Source organism: Seriola aureovittata, chromosome 20 (genome assembly GCF_021018895.1).
Source record: "Seriola aureovittata isolate HTS-2021-v1 ecotype China chromosome 20, ASM2101889v1, whole genome shotgun sequence".
NCBI lineage: Eukaryota > Metazoa > Chordata > Actinopteri > Carangiformes > Carangidae > Seriola > Seriola aureovittata.
The window spans coordinates 256,161-279,842 of NC_079383.1; the positions used below are offsets into that span (position 1 = coordinate 256,161).

Below are 23,682 nucleotides of genomic sequence, written 5' to 3' on the forward strand. Positions count from 1 at the left end.
GTAGATACTTTAGATGCTGTAGATACTGTAAATACTGTAGATACTGTAAATGCTCTAGATACTGTAATTGCTGCAGATGCTATAGATACTGTATATGCTGTAAATACTGTAAATACTGTAGATACTGTAGATACTGTAGATACTTTAAATGCTCTAGATACTGTAGATACTGCAGATACTGTAGATACTGTAGATACTTTAAATGCTCTAGATACTGGAGATACTGTAGATGCTGTAGATACTGCAGATACTGTAGAAGCTGTAAATACTGTAAATACTGTAGATGCTGTAGATACTTTAAATGCTCTAGATACTGTTGATGCTGTAGATACTGTAGATGCTGTAGATACTGCAGATACTGTTGATGCTGTAGATACTGTAGATACTGCAGATACTGTAGATGCTGTAGATACTGTAGATACTGCAGATACTGTAGATGCTGTAGATACTGCAGATACTGTAGATACTGTAGATACTGTAGATACTGTAGATACTGCAGATACTGTAGATGCTGTAGATACTGTAGATACTGCAGATACTGTAGATACTGCAGATACTGTAGATGCTGTAGATACTGCAGATACTGCAGATACTGTAGATGCTGTAGATACTGTAGATACTGTAGATACTGTAGATACTGTAGATGCTGTTGATGCTGTAGATGCTGTAGATACTGTAGATGCTGTAGATACTGTAGATACTGTAGATACTGTAGATACTGTAGATACTGTAGATGCTGTAGATACTGTAGATGCTGTAGATGCTGTAGATACTGTAGATACTGTTGATGCTGTTGATGCTGTTGATACTGTAGATACTGTAGATGCTGTAGATACTGTAGATACTGTAGATACTGTTGATACTGTAGATACTGTAGATACTGTTGATGCTGTAGATACTGTTGATGCTGTAGATACTGTAGATGCTGTAGATACTGTAGATACTGTAGATACTGTAGATGCTGTAGATACTGTAGATGCTGTAGATGCTGTAGATACTGTAGATACTGTAGATACTGTAGATGCTGTAGATACTGTAGATGCTGTAGATGCTGTAGATACTGTAGATACTGTAGATACTGTAGATACTGTAGATACTGTAGATGCTGTAGATGCTGTAGATACTGTAGATACTGTTGATGCTGTAGATACTGTAGATACTGTAGATACTGTAGATACTGTTGATACTGTAGATACTGTAGATACTGTAGATGCTGTGCATATGTTCATGTTGACTTGTTCTTCATTGGAAATATAATAATCTAATACTCCCTGTGGAAACTGTCTACTGTCTAGTCCAAACCAAGCCCCTAAGTTAACCCTGCATCATCTGTCTTTATCCACATTTATTTTTTCTTTTGTGTTTGTTCAGGCTGAAAAATTGTGAGGTCATGAAGAGGCTGTTGATTGTTATTATTGATAAAGATGGAGGAGTAATTGATTAAATTTGAATAATACTTTCTCCTACATCATCTGTACATTCACACCAGGTGCAGCATCAATCAGTTACACAACGACTCACAACGACAAACTGGAGAGTACTCGTCTGTCCACCAGGGGGGGCTATGAACTGCTGTGCAGAAAGAAGAGTGAGAAGAAGAAGAAGAAGAACTCCCAGAATGCCTCTGTCAACTGAAGCAGACTCCACAAACTGAACCGGTCGTTGTGACAGAAACATGGCGGCCTTCAGTAAATATGTGACTGCGAAGAACTCCTCGATAGCAGGTGGCGTTTTACTGGTTTTATACCTGCTGAAGCACCGACGACGGACGGCCCGGCAGGACGGGTAAGTGGGCGGAAGTACGGAGAAAAAAGGTGTAAAAACTCAGGTCTTCAGGTGAGTCTGTGACGACTGTTAGGATGCTAATTAGCAGCTGCTACCTCCCAGTCTGACAGGTGACAGCGACCTGCTGCTGCCGCCGGGCCGTTTCACCGACCCTCTAAAATCCCGGTTCAGTCTCCGATCAACGAAGGTCTGAGCTTCGAGGAAAGATGGCGGATCAGTGTGACTGAGTCAGTGTGAACGAGTCTGTCGGTGGTTTAAACTCTGACAGTTTCTGCCTCTTCTTATCAATACATTCAGTTTAAAATGATCAGTTCAATCTGTCGTCACTTGTAACACAGCACTCCCTTGTAACAGCACTGCTTATAACATAAGAACAAGTGTTATAGAGCATGTCAGTAACTGTTAATAAATACTTTAAAAATACGTTTAAAGAGGAGAAAACAGAAATCATTAACTCTGAGACCTGTTTATGATTATAACCAGGAATATATACAGTAAACTTTCATCATCTGTCTGTGTTTAAATCTTCACTGCCAGGACATTTATTCACTCAACAAATGTATTAACAGAACCGTGACTGTTGTCATGGAGATTCATCACTGTCTCTGTTTCATCAGTGGAGCAAAAGAGGAATATCTGTTATCTGAACTTCAGCAGATCCATGCAAAGACCAATATTACCATAAAGGTGATTTGCAGTATTGTTCACAATAGGCCAACACAACCAAAGACATTAAAGGTATCACTGTTGCATTGTAAAGTTTTATTATTGATGAGATATAATGACATCTGACATGAAGGAGGGGATGATCTGTGTCCGTCTTTGAACATCCTCACATTAATAATCTAATGTAAGTCTTACGTATCAGTCTTATTACTGGGATTCGGGAGGTATAGTAGGTCGTCCACGTATCAGAAGGTCGGTGGTTCGATCCCCGGCTCCTCCTCTGTATTTCAAAGGGCAGGATACTGAACTGTCCCTGATGTATCATCAGTGTGTGAGTGTGTGTGATCGAGAAGTGCTTTATAAGCGCTGTGTGAAGGCGTGAATAAAAGGGAATAGGTGAGACAAGTAAAGCTCTGTAAAGGGACAGTCCATTAATCACAGTCTTTAATTGAGTTTTATAATCTGTCTGATTTGATTCATGTTCTTTCTTTGCAGTAGAAAAGGAGGCTCAGATCTAGCGCTGAACACTGAGGTAAGTCTGAGGCTCATAAAGGTTCAGTAGAGTCAGTAGAGTTTGTTCAGTAGAATCACCTGTGTTGTTTCTATTCATACAGAAAGATGGAAGCAGAAAAGACAGAGCAGTGGTGGACAAGGTTTTCTTCCTCCGAATCCTCCGGATTCTGCGGATCATGGTTCCTCAACTCTTCTGCAAGGAGGTAAGACTCTGATGTTAATATATTCTTAAAATTAATGTTTATACTTCCAGCTGTGGTCCAGATGTTTTCAGTGGTTGAACCTCATCAGTGAAGGACAGTGAGACAGATCTCAGGGGTAAAGAGGGGGCAGATGTGCATGTTAATGAGGTAATTCAACTGATTTTAACTTTTTGTGGTAAAATCATCAGACACAAATTCTTATAATCGTTAAGTCTGAGTATCTGAGCAGATCTTTAAAGGTCCAGAGCAGCTCATTAGCAGAGTAGCAGCAGCTTTAGTGTTTCCTCTTTGTCAAATAGGACTCAGCACAGTGTTTGTAGCTACACATGTAAAAAGTGTAATAAAGTTGAGGTGACGTGTGTGTGTGTGTGTGTGTGTGTGTAAGGCAGCAACAGGTCCAGGTGAGGAGCTTCAGTTAATGAGGACTAATGTGATCTCAGAGACTCTGAGCTTCATGATTGTTGGTGTCAGATGGGTAAAAATCAAAAAGGATCCAGTGAGCAGCAGCTCTGAATAGATAAGATTGGTCAAAGGTCAGAGGTCAGCAGAGCAGGGACAGACTGGTTGAACTGTGCTGAGCAGAGTCTGGAAGATGAGTGGAAAAACCACAAAACTAAAGTCGTCTCTAACTGGTTTTAGCAACATGACAGTGAGTTGAGTGAACTTCAGTGACTGGAAAGTTTAGTCTTTCTAACACTTGAACTGATTGTGGTTTATATCTGTGATAAGAGAATATTGTCTGATCATATCAACCTTATTGATTAATTAAAGACACACTGAGGGTCTCCCAATTTAAACTGTGTTAGAAGCTTTTAGCAAACATAGAAAGTCTGTTGTAAGGACGCTCAGCATACAGCAGGTGATGTCACAGGAAGTTTCACTAAGTGATTTTAAACTTCCATCTGTTCAGTTCCTGTTTGTCTGTGCAGATAGTTCAGATCATAAAACATATAAACATTTAATTGATTTTATTAAGAGTTATTAAGAGGGGCCCTTAGACACAGAGAGCGGGGCCCTTTGACACAGATTCATGGGCTCCAGAAGCCAAGGTCACAGTCACATGGCTCCTCTCTTCAGTGTTATCCGATCAGTGCAGCAGATATGAGTCAAGGGCAGGAGATAAGAGACTTATGATGTGCAGAGTTGCACAGGCTGGACTGACTCTGGACTTGTTGTCATCATCACAGACCGGATACCTTATCCTTATCGCCGCCATGTTGGTGGCCAGGACCTACTGTGACGTGTGGATGATCCAGAACGGCACCATGATTGAAAGGTCAGAGTCTGTCTACATCATGACTGTTGAAGGTTTTATTTTGGGTTTTGTGTTTTATCCTGTTGCAGCCATGACAGCTCTGTTAGTGCTTTATGTCCACATGTGAACAAGTCCACACCTCACTGACAGGTGAGCAGTGTGAGTGTGAGGACAATGACAGACTCAGGACTGGATGTAAAACAGTACAGAGACCATCTTGCAATATGATTAGCGACACCTGTCAGCATTTAAATCAAGCTCCAACCTCCAGACTGAAACATAAAGCTAAAAGCTGCAGTTCCTCTAATGACCACTAGAGTCTGGCTCCAACAGTGAGTCAGTCCCCATAGACTCCCATGTTAAAATGTCCAACTTTACAGCAGAAATAAACATTTTTACAGCCTGGTACAAAAACTGTTTTGGTCTCTAGAGATAATTTCCTCCTTCATGACACCTGTTTCTATAACTCACCTGTTTACATTTTATTAAGGACTAAAGTTATGGAGGACTGAGGGCGTGGGTGAGCGTATGCTTGTCACAAATCAAGCCAAAGTCTCAGCTCTCCACACACGCTCCTCCTCTTTGACCATTTTTGGATTAGCTGGGAGTTAGGGGCGGAGTCAGACGTTTTCAAGTTGGCAACAGTGAGGCAGCTCACTCTGAGCTTCAGAAACCTGTGGGTGACATCCATCTTTATTTACAGTCTGTGGTTCAGACCCATGAGTCCTCAGTATATTACATTATTACATGGCCTTCATTTGAGCTCAACTACTCACCTGTAGAGTTTCATGACCTGTCAGTCCTCAGACCTCCTCTGAGGTTCCTGCTACAGTAGGAGTCTCCAGAACTACATTTACCATGAAGACAGAGCATCACTGTCAACAACTAATGATGTCTGTCAAGTGACTCCAGACCATAAAGACCAAAAGCTACAACTTCAGATTTTAGCTCAGAGATGAGTTCATGTAGAATAAATATATTTTTAACTCAGTCTACCACCAGTGTCACACTGTGACCTTTTATAGAGCAGTAACTGTTATTATTATTATTATTATTATTATTATGTCATTCTCTTCTTGTTCAGTGACATTACAGTGACAGATGGACTGTCCCATCATGCATTGCTGTTTGATTGTGTGCAGGAACTGATGACTTTGTTCTGACTCTCCACAGTGGTATAATAAGCAGAGACATGAGTCTGTTCAAGAAGCACTTTTATTCCTACATATCAGTCATACCAGGGGTAACTGTCCCAACACCGAGAACCACCATGAATCATTAACACTGTAACGTGGCTGTGTGAGTGTTCTGTCGGGCTTCTTCATCCTGCACAGCTTCACACTGACCTGTGGCTTTTAACAGGAGCTCAAATTAATCAAAATTAAAACAATTAACACTGGAAAACATGGAGTTCCATTCAATTTATGTTATCTCTTTATAAATGTGCATTTCTTCTGACGTCAGTGAGCGTGATGTTTCAGGAGTTTCTCTTTGGTGTTTAATTAAATAATGAGACATTAATCAGATAAAGTAGTGATGGGAGGAAACTCTATGACTGTCGGATTATTATCAGCTTTAAAGTCACAGGTCAGTGTCTGATGGATTCATCAATTTAAAGCCATAATGTTTTATATCAGCATCATGGTATATTTAAATTCAACAGCAACGTAAACTGTTCACGGTGTTATTATAGAGGTCACAGGTGATGATGATGATGATGACGAGGATGATGAAGATCAGTGGTCTGCGGACACATCAAGCCTCAGTCAGTGTGTGAATGATTTAATGATATCAATATAATGAATATAAAATCTGTCATTAAGACAAAGTTAATGCAGAATTTATCTTGTGTTCATCATCATCTTCATCATGGCCGACAGCTTGCTGCAGGGATTTTTCAGTTGAAGATGTTTGTGAGTGAGACGTGTTGTCACATGGAGCAGAGCAGGTCGTCTGATATTAATTAAGTTATTGATGAACGAGTGACGACGTCCAAACCTGGTGATCTGACAGAAGCATTCGTTTTAGTTCGTCAGACAGTTCAATGGTTCATTTAAAATGGAAGTAATGGTTTCTTCACAATAAGACTACCTTTTATAAAGGCTTTATGAGTGGTTTATAACTAGTTTATTAGCCTGTTTACACTTTATAAATCCTTTATAAGTGTAGTCTTATTGTAGTGTGGTACCAAAGTAAGTACTTTTTAACTTTACATTTTTAACAGCTGGAACTGCTGCTGCCAGTGAATACTCAGTTTGTCTGGTTCTCTACAGGAACTCTGTGTTTTGTCCATAAGTAGAAACTTCATCAGTAACTCAGTGTCTTTGATTCTCTCTGGATTATAACGTTCCTGTTGTTTCACTAAGAGCTGACTTTATTTTATTCTTTTATTAGGAGTTAAACTTGTCACTGCATTCACTGTTTGTTCTATTGAATTCAGTTACAACACAATGTTGGTTGTGCAGTGACATCAGGTGGGGGGGGCGGGGTCAGAGCTATAAATTGAATGTTCCTTGTATTAACTCTCTGGACTCCACTGTCACAGTCTGATTCCTGTCAGTGAGATGCTGTTGTTGATGTTGAATTGGTTCCTCAGGACATTGAATTGATGAAGCTTCAGTATCTGTCCCTCTGACCCCAACCCCCCACCCCCCCTTCTGTGATGTTGGCTCATCTCTCTGCATGTTGTGGTTTGCAGTGCAATTATCGGTCGCTCCACTAAAGATTTCAAGATCTACTTGTTCAGCTTTATCAAATTCATGCCACTTGTAAGTGTGTTTTTGTTAACTCTTCCTTTTGAAACACTTTTTGAAGTGTCGTCTTGATTATTACATATGTTTATCTGTTTACATAGTGCTCTGTAAAGTCTGTAGTTCAGTGTTTCTGAAGAGTACAGAGGAGACCTGACATTTATAATTACACTTACTAATTTACTGTAACACTAAATATCCATCGAATCATTTCATGCATTTATAAATACAGTAGAACCATTGACATGATCATTGTTCTGAGCTAACACGTCTGTCACTGTTTAATGGCTGGAAATACTCTGTTTCTATTGTAAACAAAAGCAAAAGACAAGACAATAACTCATAGTGTCAGAATGTCCTGATGTCAGTGTGTGTGTGTGGGGGGGGGGGGGGGGTCTGTGGCAAAGAGGACTAATATATCGAACTCATTAATAACATAAATTGATTATTGTTTTGTTGACAATAAGACAAACAGATTGTTTTCAGCCTGGTGAAGTTTTCTTTGCTCTTTTAAATTATATTCTGCATGTGCATGTCATTTACTCCCTGTACTCTACTAAAACAAAGGATCAGCATGTCCTCTCTTACTGTCTGACTCTGACTGACTCTGACTATGTCTGACTGACTGACTGTGTCTCTGACTGACTGTGTCTCTGACTGACTGTGACTCTTACTGACTCTGACTGACTGTGTCTCTGACTGACTGTGACTCTTTCTGTCTCTGACTGACTGTGTCTCTGACTGACTCTGACTATGTCTAACTGTGACTCTGACTGACTGTGTCTCTGACTGACTCTGACTGACTGACTGTGACTCTGACTGACTGTGACTCTGACCGACTGTGAATCTGACTGACTGTGTCTCTGACTGACTGTGACTCTTTCTATCTCTGACTGACTGTGTCTCTGACTGACTCTGACTGACTGACTGTGTCTCTGACCGACTGTGAATCTGACTGACTGTGTCTCTGACTGACTGTGACTCTTTCTATCTCTGACTGACTGTGTCTCTGACTGACTGTGTCTCTGACTGACTGTGTCTCTGACTGACTATGACTCTTTCTGTCTCTGACTGACTGTGTCTCTGACTGACTGTGTCTCTGACTGACTGTGTCTCTGACTGACTGTGTCTCTGACTGACTATGACTCTTTCTGTCTCTGACTGACTGTGTCTCTGACTGACTCTGACTCTGACTGACTGTCTATGACTGACTCTGACTATGTCTAACTGTGACTCTGACTGACTGTGTCTCTGACTGACTGTGTCTCTGACTGACTGTGTCTCTGATTGACTGTGACTCTTTCTGACTCTGAGTGACTGACTGTGATTCTGACTGACTGTGACTCTGACTGACTGTGATTCTGACTGACTGTGACTGACTGACTATGTCTGACTGTGACTCTGACTGAAGATCTCACAGTGGGAGCTGACACTTGTCTCTGTGTGACCGGCTCGTTGCAGATTGCCTTGGTGAACAACTTCCTGAAGTTGGGCCTGAACGAGTTGAAGCTGAGGTTTCGAGAGAGGCTCACAAAGAGTTTATACGACCAGTACCTGCAGTGAGTACTGCAGCAGAATCACAGCTGCTGTCCCACCACTCACTCAGATTTAATTTAATGTGATTAATAAGTAAATTCAATTTAAAGTCATTTCATTTAATGTATTTAATGATTCAATTTAAATTAAGTCATTTTATCTATATCATAATTTATCAAACAGGCACCTGAGCAGCAAATGAGACAATTATAGATACTGATTAATACTGATTTTATTGGTTTAATGTGGTTGCAAAGATCTGTGGTTGGTCAACATTAGTACTCTGGGAAACGTGGACATTTAAACTATTATTTGATTTAATAATTGATTAAAAAGATAAATAACAAATCGATAGATAAGCAGAATAATCAGCTAGTGTTGTGACTGTGTAACTGACCTGAGATATAAAATACACAATCAGCCTGGTGCATTGAAAAAAAGTACAGAAAACAAATGGCTCATGTAGTCAGTCATAGCTGTGGATTCTCTGGTTCTGACTGTCACATGTAGAACCTGGTCTTGTGTGGGTCCTGGTCTCTGAGTCTTGTGTTCTGGCTCCGCAGAGGTTTCACCTTCTACAAAATGGGGAACCTGGACAACCGGATAGCCAACGCAGACCAGCTGCTGACACAGGATGTGGAGAAGTTCTGCAACAGTGTGGTGGACCTGTACTCCAACCTCAGCAAGGTACTGACTGTGTATACTGTCAGCTGAGACTTGATCCGGTTCAGGATCAGGAAGTCCAGGACTCATAGATCAAAGAGGAAGGATCATCACTCCATCAGGTCACCTCTGATCTATGACTCACTGCAGCCAGACTGTAGAGGGTCAGTCCAAGACTGGACAAATAGATCCTCCATAGACCGTTTATAGACTCTGTGTGTTCAGGGGCCAGTTGCAAAAAACACCTTAAGTTTTCTACTTAAGTCTTGACACTTAAGGTTGAATTTCTTCTTAGCTGAGGGATTTATTTAAGGGTGTTGCACAGAATCTGTTAAAAGGTTTCCTTTGTTAAAGAAAACATTTTTACAGCAGTGAAAGAGATTTTACAGCGATAAAATTCTACAGTTTCCACGGAGACCGTTTGTTTGCTGGCAGGAGCGCTTGTGACAGCGGTGAACATCTCACCTGTATCGTCTCACAGAAGAAGGAAAGTGGAATGATCAATTCATCAATAACTGCTGATCAAATCTATAGAGTAAAATCAATAAATGCATTCCTCTGGTTGAGGCTCCATCAGGTTCTAACTCTTGTTGGGACGTTCCTCCTCTTCATCTCTCACCATGAACTCAGACATGTTGAGTTCAGAGACGATCAGAGGAACCTGAAGGTTTCTCTTTAGTTCGGTCTCTAAGGTCTTTTACAGTTTAATGACTTTAAGTGTTTCCTTAAGTATCAGACTGGATCAAGAGAAACCTTAAATACTTAAGTGAATATATTAAGGAATCCTTAGGGAGAAGACTTAAGGATGTTCTCTGCAACAGATTTTATTATTTCTGTTTTATTTTTATGTTATTTGTATTTTATTTTAAGGAAATCTTAACTTAAGGTGTTTTGTGCAGCTGGCCCCAGATGTTTTAGAAAGACCTGAATCCATAGACTTGATCCAGACAGAGCAGGTGAGCTGTGTTGTTGTATTTCATCATGTGTAAACATGGATATGTAAACATCCTCATTTGGTCTGAGGGAGAGGTTACATGAGGTCATTGAACCAGGTCTACCCACAGATACACGAGTCTGTTCATACATCATGATGATTCAGAGCAGACCAGCTGAGGTGACCCGGGGTCATCTGAAGTCCTCCTCTGTTGTATAGACCTCACTGACTTTATTATCTAGCAGCATCATCTCCAGCTGTGTGTCCTCTGTCCTGCAGCCTCTGTTGGACATCGGTCTGTACATCTTCAAGCTGACAAGTGCCATCGGTGCTCAGGTGAGAAGATCACAGAAACACAGACTTCTTCGTCTTCTTCTTCTTCTACTTCTTCTCCTCTTTTTCCTCCTCCTCCTTCGTCGTCGTCTTCTCCTTCTCTTTCTCCTCCTCCTTCTTGTTCTTCTTCTTCTTCTTCCTCAGATTTTACCATCATCCTGCATCTTTTTAAACTGAATCTGCACAGGAGAGAAAATGTGTTTTATGTAATCACGGTCTTTACTACACACATCCTATAGTGACAAACAGGAAGTGATGTCATTGTGTTAACCCCCCTCCCCAGGGCCCAGCCATCATGATGGCCTACCTGCTGATCTCTGGTCTGTTCCTGACCAGACTGAGGAGGCCAATAGGAAAGATGACAGTGACGGAGCAGCGCTACGAGGGAGAGTACCGCTACGTCAACTCCCGCCTCATCACCAACAGGTAACGCACCTGCAGCAGCTCAGACTGTGTCGCTGTTAACTGCAACACTGTAACATGTGGGTATGTCTTCTTCCTCTTCAGTGAGGAGATCGCCTTCTACAACGGGAACACGAGGGAGAAACAGACCATCCACTCCACCTTCAAAAAGCTGGCGAGTCACAGTTTGACAGTGTTTAGCCTCCATGACCAGGTCCTCTGTCACCTATGACCTCTGACCTCTGACTGCTGTTGCTGGGTGTAGTCAGGAGTGTGTTGTGGTACCTGTAACCCCACCCACCAGTGATGTCACAGTGTCCTGGTGTAGTCCTCTACGACACAGCAGCAGGGAGAGAAGTTAAAGCACTGGAGCATCAGTGTTGTCATTGGTTATAAACCAGAGACGCATGATGTTCAACATCTGGCTGCATCAGCTGTATGACAACCACAGAAAAATCAGGTTTTATTCTGAAAGGAACAGAACTTTATTATATTATATTATATTGTATTATATTATAGAATATTATATTATATTATAGAATATATTATATTTTATATTTGTGAGAGATGCACTGACAGTGTAGATTGTCTGTCCTCATCACTGTGTGTTTTCCTTTATTTATTTCATTCTGCAGGTGGATCACCTACACAACTTCATCTTCTTTCGTTTCTCCATGGGGTTTGTGGACAGTATAATAGCCAAGTGTAAGAAGATATGTTTCTTAATTTAATTAACTATATTCTGGTCAAATCGTTGAAATGCAGTGTTTCCTCTAGGATTTTTTTCAGCAGTGAGGGGCATGCTCTCTGGGTGTGTGTGTGTATGTGTGTGTGTGTGTTGGGGGGGCGGGGGGGCATACACAAATGACCAAATGAGCAGTTGACAGCAGATTTAACTTTCAAAACCTATTTATTGGCTGTCCAGTTGAAAATGGCTTTTATCGCTACCATTGAACTTTTACAATATATATCTCAGCCATAAACAATGTCAAGAAAAATAAATACCTTTGGTTTGTGAAAAATAAATGTTACTTCAACTCTAACCAGTTGAAAATGTAAAAAGTAAAAAATAAATCAAACAATAACATTAAATAAATAGATCAGCTAGATGGGGCTGTAGAGTCAGTGGCAAAGTTTGTACCCAGGCTCATCTCTCTCCCCTGCACCTTCACCCAGCTCTCCTGCTGCTGATCTCCTCCCCTTTGTTTAACAACTCCTCCCTGTCTAATGTTACTTGTCTAATAAGATTACATTAAAAGTGTGAGTAATGTAACGCTAACAGGGTTATATAATTTACACTCACATCACATCTGATTACAAGTGTGAACATTAAAACACTATTTCTTACCGAGTCAGTAAAAGGCTTATGATGCTACCTGACTAGCGTCTTCTTCATCTGTTGTCTTCCTCTTCTTAGAGAAGTATCTGAACAAGCTCATCTGAAAATGCAGTCAGCAGTTAAAACATAATGACGTGTAGATATTAGCTTAATGCTATCAATTAGTTTACCCAAGTTAGCGTCACTGAGTTGGCTAATAAGTCTACCTTTTCTCCGGTAATTCGCTGCCTTATTCCTCAAGACTACACTTCTCTGACTCTCACCTGGTGCCTGACGTGACGTCACTTTCAAGGTCGCGCTCTCGCGAGTAATTAACTCCAACAGGATCCCCCAACCACCCCCCCACTCCCTCCCTCCCCTCCCCCCGCTGTTGCGCTCATCATCACACAGGCTGTGCTGTGAAGGTGGAGAGATGTGGCGGTGGTGCATTTGCAACAATAAAAAAAAGAAGGAAAAAAAAGGGCCGCCACTGCCAAATCAATGTAGAGGAAACACTGATTAAATGTATTAATTTGCTTTACTAAAAGTAAGTATAAAAAAGTAAACATTTCAACAAACAATAAATAAAATAAACATACAAACACATAAATATTAGTTTTTTGTTTTTTCGACACCAACTAACACACAGATTCATATTTTCCATTTAATCGAAATGTGGATCCATAGTTTAAATAAATTAGATTTAGTTTCCTTTAATTATACATAATTAAATATAATTATATGGAACAGGACTTGGTGTTAATTCTGATACTGATTCCTGTCATAAAGTTGTGTCTTCTTTCCCCCTCTCTCTCTCCCTCTCTCTGTCTCTCCCTCCCTCTCTCTCTCTCTCTCTGTCTCTCTCTGTCTCTCCCTCCCTCTCCCTCTCTCTGTCTTTCTCTTTCTCTCTCTCTCTCTGTCTCTCTGTCTCTTTCTATGTCTCTGTCTCTCTCTCCCTCTCTCTGTCTCTCCCTCCCTCTCTCTCTCTCTGTCTCTCTCTGTCTCTCCCTCTCTCTCTGTCTCTCTCTCTCTCTTTCTATGTCTCTGTCTCTCTCTCCCTCTCTCTCTCTCTCTCTGTGTCTCACTCTCTCGCTCTCTCTCTGTCTGTCTCTCTCTCGCTCTCTCTCTGCAGACCTGGCCACTGTGGTGGGTTACCTGGTGGTCAGCCGGCCATTCCTAAACCTGTCCCACCCCCGACACCTGCACAGCACACACTCTGAGCTGCTGGAGGTTAGACACACACACACACACACACACACACACACCTCTCTGGTCTTGTATGTATTACACCGACCTGTCAGACCAGTCCACAACCAGGTCGTCTGGTTCTTATTCCAGTGACCCTGTCTCTAAATACAGACACACTGACGGTTTCTGGTAGAAACATGTGGAACAGTGTGAAGCCTGTTTCAGAGCTGTGAGGTTGTAGTCATGTGACCTGATCTGGATCTTGCAGGACTACTACCAGAGTGGGAGGATGCTGCTGAGAATGTCCCAGGCCCTGGGCAGGATTGTACTGGCTGGTCGAGAGATGACCCGCCTCTCAGGGTGAGTGATGTAAAACACTGACACTGCTCATTTTACCTGTCCTCACAGCTGCTGTCATTGTCCGGTACTGATAATATCATCTCTCTGAATGAGACTGACCCAGGATCTGTTCTGATCAATTACATCTTCATCTGATTCATGTTGTCTCAGGTTCACGGCTCGCATCACTGAACTCATGAAAGTCCTGAAAGAGCTGAATGCTGGGAAATATGAGCGCACCATGGTCTCCCAGCAGGAGAAGGGTACACATGACTCCTAATCACAGATATGTATATATATATATATATCTATCTATATAGATATATATTCATATTAAATAACTGCAGCTGTTTGTTCCTTCGCCTCAGAGTTGGACGCTGCAGAGAAACTCGTCCTGGTGCCTGGAAGTGGTCAAATTATCAACAGAGACAACATCATCAAGTAAGTCAGGCTCTTATTGGACACTTTAATATAATATATAATTTATTTTTCTGAACTCAGTTGATTGATGTTTTGTATTTTGTATTTTTAGGTTTGACCACACTCCACTAGCTACACCCAATGGAGACGTCCTGATCAGAGACCTCACATTTGAGGTAAAGCTCTCATCATCATCATCATCATCATCATTATTATGAGATAGGTGAACTGGGATTCACTGAATCAATGAATTAGTTTGAAATCTGGTTCAGTTTGTTTTATCAGGTAATGAGACAAGAAGTCAGTGACCCTTTAGAACGATCTGTGTTTATGTGTGAATTTATTTAAAACCTGATCAGATCTTTATCTAAGTTACAGTAAGGAACAAACACAATCTGTCTGAACTAACAACACACATTCAAACATTCAGAGTGCAGCTGAAACAGTGTATGAACCTCAACTAATGATATAAACAGAAGCTGCAGGAGGCAGGAGTTATCAGACTCTGAGCTTCATTTACTGGGACTAGAGTCTTAACGAGGCTCCAGAGGCTCCGACACTGAGATCAGTCAATATTAAAATATCAGACTCACCATCAATAATAAGATATTAGACACAAACACAATTATCTCTGTTTATCAAATGTTAAATTATTATAAAACTTAGAATGATGATAATGATCTGTGGAGAACTGTGTGTTCACATGTCACAGGAAGTGAGGTAACACTGTGTGTTTATGAAAACTAATTCATGAGCGGGAAATGGAGGAGGCCTCATTCATGAATCAGACCCTGGAGTCAGTCAGTGAAACCACACTGGAGGTTTAGAGGCTCAGACACTTATAAAGAGGAACATCAGAGAGACTGAGGATGAAGAGTTCACATCTTCATCAGTCCACAGTCACAGACTATGTGTGTAAATGTAGAAACCAGGTCGTTCTTACACGTGTGTGTGATTTTACAGGTGTATGTTCAGGTGTGTCTCTGTCATGTTGTGTGATTGTGTCTCTGTTCTGAAGGTTCGGTCTGGTACCAATGTTCTTGTGTGTGGACCAAACGGCTGTGGAAAGAGCTCCCTGTTCAGAGTGCTGGGAGAGGTGAGAACCAGTTACTGTAGCTAACTGGGAACCAAAGCTAAACCAGTTTGTTCAGTAAATAGACACATTTTGAACATGTTGGTTTGTTTATTAATATAAAGTTACTCCACATGTGTTTACAGCTGTGGCCTCTGTTTGGAGGAAGCCTGACAAAACCTGAGAGAGGGAAGCTCTTCTATGTCCCACAGGTAAACATCCTCTGTAGCTCACGTCTTCACTCACACCTCAGACTCTCACACTTCAGACTCTCATGCCTCAGACTCTCACGCTTCAGACTCTCATGCCTCAGACTCTCACACCTCAGACTCTCACGCTTCAGACTCTCACGCCTCAGACTCTCACACCTCAGAGTCTCACACCTCAGACTCTCACGCCTCAGACTCTCACGCCTCAGACTCTCACGCCTCAGACTCTCACGCCTCAGACTCTCACGCCTCAGACTCTCACACCTCAGAGTCTCACACCTCAGACTCTCACACCTCAGACTCTCACGCCTCAGAGTCTCACGCCTCAGACTCTCACGCCTCAGACTCTCACGCCTCAGACTCTCACGCCTCAGACTCTCACGCCTCAGACTCTCACACCTCAGAGTCTCACACCTCAGAGTCTCACACCTCAGAGTCTCACACCTCAGACTCTCACACCTCAGACTCTCACACCTCAGACTCTCACGCTTCAGAGTCTCACGCCTCAGACTCTCACGCCTCAGACTCTCACGCCTCAGACTCTCACACCTCAGACTCTCACACTTCAGAGTCTCACACCTCAGACTCTCACACCTCAGACTCTCACACCTCAGACTCTCACGCTTCAGACTCTCACACCTCAGACTCTCACACCTCAGACTCTCACACTTCAGAGTCTCACGCCTCAGACTCTCACGCCTCAGACTCTCACGCCTCAGACTCTCACACCTCAGAGTCTCACACCTCAGACTCTCACACCTCAGACTCTCACGCCTCAGACTCTCACGCCTCAGACTCTCACGCCTCAGACTCTCACGCCTCAGACTCTCACGCCTCAGACTCTCACGCCTCAGACTCTCACGCCTCAGAGTCTCACACCTCAGAGTCTCACACCTCAGACTCTCACACCTCAGACTCTCACACCTCAGACTCTCACACCTCAGACTCTCACACTTCAGAGTCTCACACCTCAGACTCTCACACCTCAGACTCTCACACCTCAGACTCTCACACTTCAGAGTCTCACACCTCAGACTCTCACACCTCAGACTCTCACACCTCAGAGTCTCACGCCTCAGAGTCTCACGCCTCAGACTCTCACGCCTCAGACTCTCACGCCTCAGACTCTCACGCCTCAGACTCTCACGCCTCAGACTCTCACGCCTCAGACTCTCACGCCTCAGACTCTCACGCCTCAGACTCTCACGCCTCAGACTCTCACGCCTCAGACTCTCACACTTCAGAGTCTCACACCTCAGAGTCTCACGCCTCAGACTCTCACGCCTCAGACTCTCACGCCTCAGACTCTCACGCCTCAGACTCTCACGCCTCAGACTCTCACGCCTCAGACTCTCACACCTCAGAGTCTCACACCTCAGAGTCTCACACCTCAGAGTCTCACACCTCAGAGTCTCACACCTCAGACTCTCACACCTCAGAGTCTCACACCTCAGAGTCTCACACCTCAGAGTCTCACACCTCAGACTCTCACACCTCAGAGTCTCACGCCTCAGAGTCTCACGCCTCAGAGTCTCACGCCTCAGAGTCTCACGCCTCAGAGTCTCACACCTCAGACTCTCACACCTCAGAGTCTCACACTTCAGACTCTCACGCCTCAGAGTCTCACGCCTCAGAGTCTCACGCCTCAGAGTCTCACGCCTCAGAGTCTCACACCTCAGACTCTCACACCTCAGAGTCTCACACCTCAGACTCTCACACTTCAGACTCTCACACCTCAGAGTCTCACACCTCAGACTCTCACACCTCAGACTCTCACACCTCAGACTCTCACACCTCAGACTCTCACACCAGATGTGTTCCAGCTGCAGTTATTTTAGTTATGATAGTTGTTATAGTTATAAGCAGCAACACGGTTTATGCTCAGGTAAAGTTAGCTGATCCATGACTCATGAGACCCAGATTCTGGATCAGGACATAACGTAGTGAAATCAGACACTGTGTCCATGACTACAGATACAGGTTTTACAGTGTGTTTGTACTGAATGTTTAGGGTTAAAATCTCAGTTCTGTTCAAACATCAAAGTTCAGTGATTTAAAATAAACTGTGAGAATTAAACTGATGGAGGAGGAGCTGAGTCTTCTGGTTCTGTGTCTGTCCAGAGACCCTACATGACTCTGGGCTCTCTGAGGGACCAGGTCATCTACCCCGACACCTATGAAGAGCAGAGGAGGAAAGGCATCTCTGATCAGGTGAACACCACACACACACACACACACACACACACACACACACACACCTCCACTGCTGTCTGTGTGTTTCTAATTACAGTCATCATCTGTATGTGTGTGTCCAGGTGTTGAAGGATTACCTGGACAACGTTCAGCTGGGTCACATCCTGGACAGAGAGGGCAGCTGGGACTCAGTCCAGGACTGGATGGACGTCCTCAGTGGAGGGGAGAAGCAGAGGATGGCTGTAAGGAAGCAGCACACACTCACCTCAGAGTCACATCACTGACAACACGTCATTCTGTTAGTTTAGAAAAGATCATGATTGATTTTCAGATATCTGCAACAACAGTCGATGCTCCTGATTCCAGAGACGGACTGACCAGGACTGAATCACCAGTTTCTGTGCTGAATGTCTAATTAGCATCAACATGTCCCTGTTTCTGGAAGATGAAAAGTTATTTTTTAGTCTGTGTCAAACTCTCCTGGGCCTCGACCACAGAGGAACCTTCTCACGAAGCTCAGTGGTAAACTGTCTGTCAGTCCTGTGGTTGAGGGTTCAAATCCCACTGCTGCTCCAATCCCAGCTTCTCTTCATGATGTCTGATGATCATCAACACGACTTTAAATCCAACATGTGAACAGATGAACTTCCTGCCTTCATCTGTAGATCAGATCAAATCAGTCTGATCAATCAGGTGATCAGATTTAAAGTCAAACCGAAAACATTAGAGATGGATGAGAATGAAACATTGAATTAAAAGTTAAATATATGAGACTGAAGGATGATGGTTGAACTGTTCTGTCTGCTGGTGACTCATTAATAAGGAGCTTGCTCTCAGTCCAAAGGTGAAAGGTTCAAACTGTGATTCACTTCACCAGGTTGCTGGTCTGAGTCTGTTCCTGTCTAGACCTGGTATCAACATCTGTCTCAGGTGATCCCATCACAGTGGTCAGCTCTAAGTTCAGGTGTTAACACCAGGTCTGAACAGGCCTCTGTCTCATGATGAAATGAAAACAAACACATTTCATTAACTAATGACAAACAGTCATCCACATGTTCCTGGTGCTGCTTCCAGACTTGTTTGTTTGTTTGTTTATGTTAATGAAGATGTTGGGGTCATTCAGTCATGAGACCATTGATCTTTTGTATCTGTTAAACTGTCAGAAAACCTGCATCAGTCACAGATTACTGGACCTTCATTAATGATTCTAGTTTTAGTTGATGATGATGATGATGATGATGGTGATGATGATGATGATGATGATGATGATGATGATGATGATGATGATGATGATGATGTGTCTGTTGCTGTGCAGATGGCCAGACTGTTCTACCATAAACCTCAGTTTGCCATATTGGATGAGTGCACCAGTGCAGTGAGTGTAGACGTGGAGGATTACATCTACAGCCACTGCAGGACGGTACGATACAACAACAACAACACAACAAGAGATACAGCAACGCACAACAACACAAGAGATACAACAACACAAGAGATACAACAACAACAACACAACAAGAGATAAAACAACACACAACAACACAACAAAAGATACAACAACACATCAACAACACAACAAGAGATACAACAACGCACAACAACACAAGAGATACAACAACACATAAACAACACAACAAGAGATACAACAACACACAACAACACAAGAGATACAACAACACACAACAACACAAGAGATACAACAACACATCAACAACACAACAGGAGATACAACAACACAAGAGATACAACAACACAAGAGATACAACAACACAACAAGAGATAAAACAACACACAACAACACAAGAGATACAACAACACATCAACAACACAACAGGAGATACAACAACACAAGAGATACAACAACACAAGCTCGTCACCTCCTCTTAGTCAAAGAAGAAATCATGTTGAACAGTATTTTCTCATTAATGAATTGAACTATACAGATTAGCATGTCACGTGTTGCTGTTGGTGTTTGAATGCCTCAGAGAGAGAGAGAGTGTGTGTGTGTGTGTGTGTGTGTGTGTGTGTGTGTGTGTGTGTGTGTGTGTGTGTGTGTGTGTGTGTGTGTGTGTGTGTGTGTGTGTGTGTGTGTGTGTGTGTGTGTGTGTGTGTGTGTGTGTGAGAGATGATTATTTCATGATGAAGCTGTTCATCAGATGTTAGAGTTCACCGTTCAGCCTGGTGACCGTGTGATGGAGAAGTTTCCTCCGTCACAGTCCTTGTTGTACTTCAAGTTAACACAGTTATAACCTGTCTGATGTAGATGAGGGTCTCTTCCTGTTGATCTGGATCCAGTACTACCTGTGTTTTCTTTGATTGACAGGTGGGCATCACCTTGTTCACAGTGTCCCACAGAAAGTCTCTGTGGAAGCACCACAAGGTAAGAACAGATGGTTCCACTGCTTCACTGCAGGATGTCAGTTCACACACTCAAGTAAAACATGTCTGTCCACAGAGAACAACACCAGGTGAAGATGTGGGAAATGGTCAGGTTTTACTAAAGTGTTTTCTTCTTCAGCCTCTGAGCTTCAGTACGTTTAATGACGATAATGACACTCGTTAACAGAAGAACAGTGTGCGAGACGGAGCTCGTTAACAGAAGTAACTGGACACCTGGTTCTCAGGCAGCTGTGTGTCTTTTCATGGTTACACACAGACAAGCTCGTTTAGATTGAGGTGTAGTTTTGTGTCAGTGTGAGGAGTAAAGAGGTGACGCTGGAGTGAAAACTAGAAGTGACCTGGTCACTGAAGAATCTAACCCAGTACAGAGACGCTCCTCACTAACTAACTGACTAACTAACGAACGACCTGCTCACAGCTGCAGAATCTGGTTAGCTCATACCCATAATACACTCTGTCACAGTCTCCTGCCGAACCAGATAAACTACTTGGTGTCACTCTGTTATCTTGGTTGAGGTCCGACCAGCTTCAGGTCTGTGACACCCTCCTGACACCTGACACTTTTATGAAGTGTCCATAATTTGATTTCAAACTGAATGTGCTGAAGTTCAGAGCCTGAAAAACAAAGTCTGATCAGCCCTAAACTGAGTTCACGATTTCAATGAGAAAACCAAAATCAGGAAACAGCTTGTTTCCCGGTTACCATTTAGAAAAAGGGAAACAAAAAATGGAAAGAAACAAAACAAACTGTTATCTGTTTTTCTGGGTCACACCAAAAAAATCAACATAAAATTGAGAAAGATCATTTGCGCACTGGTATTTCAATTCCTGATTTCAATTTCTAATCACATCAAGGAAAAACACATGAGTTTATTTTGTAATTTTTCCGTTTTTTGGACCGTGTTCGTTCAGTTTCACTGATCGTTTCATCAGCTTGACCTTTGTGTTTCTCTCATGCAGTACTATCTCCACATGGACGGCAGAGGAAAATACGAGTTCAAGCCCATCACAGAGGAGACAGTGGAGTTCGGCTCCTAACTGCTGAGGATATCCCAGAATGCACTGCTCTGATGAAACCAGTCCATTGATTCTTTGCACTCGAGACAGAAGTTATAGCTAAACCTAGAGAATAATGTTTTTAATCATTTGTAACTCTCAGCCTTGTTTCTCTTTTTATGGAAAGGATCTAACCATTAATTTGTTCAGTGTGATTATAAAACATCTGTAATTTATGTTGCCAACATCTGGGTGTGTTGTACACACTGGAGACGAGTGAGTGAAGTGAACAGCTGGAGTCAGCTCAGCTGTAATGTAGCTCAGTCTGGCTAGGAGACTGAGGAACCATGTTCCACAGTAAACTGGATGGATGTATGTACTGTAGTATATACTGCAGTATTACTACAGTATATACTCTGTAAGTATATACATGAGGTGATGGTTCAGAGCATTAACTGTGATCACATGATCACATCACAGTGATCTGTGGGTAAGACTTTGTTCCTCTGTCTGTTCCTTCCTGACTCTTCATCAAAAAAAAAAAAAAAATATATATATATATATATATTTTTTTTTTTTTTTTTTTTTTATATATATATATATGAGTCATGAATCATCACAACCACAAAATCAGAACGTCAGAATGGCAGAGACAACAGAAATCATTCCTGGTAAAACTGGCTTTAATTAAAATTAAAATGACCATTAGATCATGGTCTTCATCACATCATCATCAGATCTTTATCTCTAGATAACGTGATAATTAATCAGTAATAACGAGATGAAGGACCTAGGAAATCAACAGCAGCTGCTGGAGCTCCAGGACAAACAGGAAGTGAACAACCTGGTTCAGAGGAGACAGATGTTAGACCGACCTCTGACCCTCCAGTCGCTGTACGTAAACATTCCTCCTCTAATATGTTTGATGAGTATCAATAACGTTAATCTGTCATTGATCTGTGGTGGGAGCTGACAGGTGGACCTTAGACCTGGTCTCTCTGATAAACAGTCATGTGACCAAACCACTGAGGAGGAGCTGAGAGTGGGCGGGGACTGTCAGAGGAAACAGGAAGTGATGTAAGCTTGCTCCACCTTAGAGACACAGCTCGGTCTATATTCACATGAACTTCACTCTGATCTGGTTTAAACTACAGTCATTAACTGATCAACACTGATCAATCATCAAACACCATGAATAAATAATGAGCCAGTGAAGAGGGTCAGTCAGTTTATTCCTCTGCGTTTGTTGTGATCAGCTCAGGTGAGGAAACTGAAGTGAAATCTGATTGGTGGATTAGCTCAGATGAAGTAACATGATTGGTCCAAACTCAGAAAACATCAAAGTTTCATTATTATTATTAATTATTATTATTTTCATATTATAATCTGATAGTTAGCATTTCCCATGAATGAATTTCTGTTGGATTTAATATATTTCTGGGTGTTGGATGAAAAATTGTTGATAATTGTTAATTTGATTTAACAGGAGCTCAGTGGCTCTAAAGTGCAATGATGGCTTCTCGCAGTACGACATCAGACCCCCCCTCTGCCATGACCCCCCTGTCTCTGTCACACTAATACACTGAATACACTGTAACTGTATGTGAGGATGGAGAGGAGCCTAGCTGTACCATGGTTTTGTAATAATACTGCATTAATAATAAAGTGTAGGAGTAATGAGTTTTCATAAAGTCGTCTTTATTCTGTCTTCTGAGAGAGAGGAAGAGGAGGAGCGTGATGAAGGTGAAGATGAGGATGTCTGTGTGAAAGTGACTCCTTCACACAGACGTTTCACACTGGACTTGTTATTTTAATGAGGTGGTTCATTTTCTATGAGGCCAGGACATCAGGTCGTTACTGAATGTCCTTAGTTTGACCACGAGTTATTAATCTGATCAGCTTTGTCTCTAATTTGGAGAAACATCTGCAGAGTGATTGAACTGGACGCTGCTGCTTCTGGAGAAGATGAAGTTGAACTGTCGCTGTTCACTAAAGAAAAGGTGATTTTATTAAATTACATTTTATTTCTTCACAATCACCATATTTTATTTTGGTTTAAGCTGAAGTAAAATGTGTTTGTGTGTGTGTGGAATATTTTATTTTATGTTTCCAGTGAAACCAGTTGAGAGGTGTGTAAATCATTGTCTGTAGCTGGTCTTTGACAGAAATGTCACTAAAGTGTTTGATAACAGACGTCAGTCTCTAATCAGCTGATTTGAAACAGCTGTGTTCCCCCTCCCCCCTGCACTCAGAGGTTGCCATGGTGATTGTAACTGCCAACTTACTGTACTGAATGAGACTTGAAATATACCTCTCGAACTGAGGCTTGCCAGTGAAATATCGTAACTGTTATCACATGAAGGTATATATTTTCTGAGAGAGGAAACTGCTGAACGCAGGGATATAAATATTTGTCTGTGGTGTCAAACGCAGGAGGTGCAGTGATTTTAAAATTCCTTCACTTCCTGTTTTTCCCCTGATTTCCCGCTCTCAGTAGATGAGGAGGA

The 23,682-nt window shown here is 42.2% G+C and overlaps 1 protein-coding gene across 3 annotated transcripts; it reads left to right on the forward strand.

The window, feature by feature from the left end:
- The first annotated feature begins 1,625 nt into the window (after nucleotides 1-1,625).
- abcd3a (ATP-binding cassette, sub-family D (ALD), member 3a) lies at nucleotides 1,626-22,856 on the forward strand. Of its 3 annotated transcripts, none has more exons than XM_056364635.1 (23): nucleotides 1,626-1,785; nucleotides 2,947-2,983; nucleotides 3,066-3,167; nucleotides 4,355-4,443; nucleotides 5,596-5,665; nucleotides 8,634-8,731; nucleotides 9,272-9,395; nucleotides 10,585-10,641; nucleotides 10,922-11,064; nucleotides 11,146-11,215; nucleotides 11,676-11,745; nucleotides 13,491-13,588; nucleotides 13,815-13,906; nucleotides 14,057-14,148; nucleotides 14,254-14,326; nucleotides 14,418-14,481; nucleotides 15,324-15,401; nucleotides 15,524-15,589; nucleotides 17,708-17,797; nucleotides 17,902-18,021; nucleotides 19,095-19,199; nucleotides 20,103-20,159; nucleotides 21,140-22,856. In XM_056364635.1, the coding sequence occupies exons 1-23, from the start codon at nucleotides 1,676-1,678 to the stop codon at nucleotides 21,215-21,217; spliced, it is 1,983 nt and encodes a 660-aa protein (XP_056220610.1). In that variant the 5' UTR covers nucleotides 1,626-1,675; the 3' UTR covers nucleotides 21,218-22,856. The 3 variants fall into 3 exon arrangements, with proteins under 3 accessions (XP_056220610.1, XP_056220609.1, XP_056220611.1); XM_056364634.1 differs by lacking the exon at nucleotides 5,596-5,665 and adding an exon at nucleotides 7,121-7,190; XM_056364636.1 differs by lacking the exon at nucleotides 5,596-5,665 and adding an exon at nucleotides 7,121-7,190 and having other exon boundaries at nucleotides 1,628-1,785; nucleotides 2,950-2,983.
- Nucleotides 22,857-23,682: the final 826 nt, after the last annotated feature.

Bases quoted from the DNA above. Each gene is read 5' to 3' on its own strand.
- abcd3a (XM_056364635.1), top strand. From the start codon at position 1,676: ATGGCGGCCTTCAGTAAATATGTGACTGCGAAGAACTCCTCGATAGCA. The intron at 1,786-2,946 runs GTAAGTGGGCGG...CTTTCTTTGCAG, and splicing joins CGGACGGCCCGGCAGGACGG to TAGAAAAGGAGGCTCAGATC. The intron at 8,732-9,271 runs GTGAGTACTGCA...CTGGCTCCGCAG, and splicing joins TTATACGACCAGTACCTGCA to AGGTTTCACCTTCTACAAAA.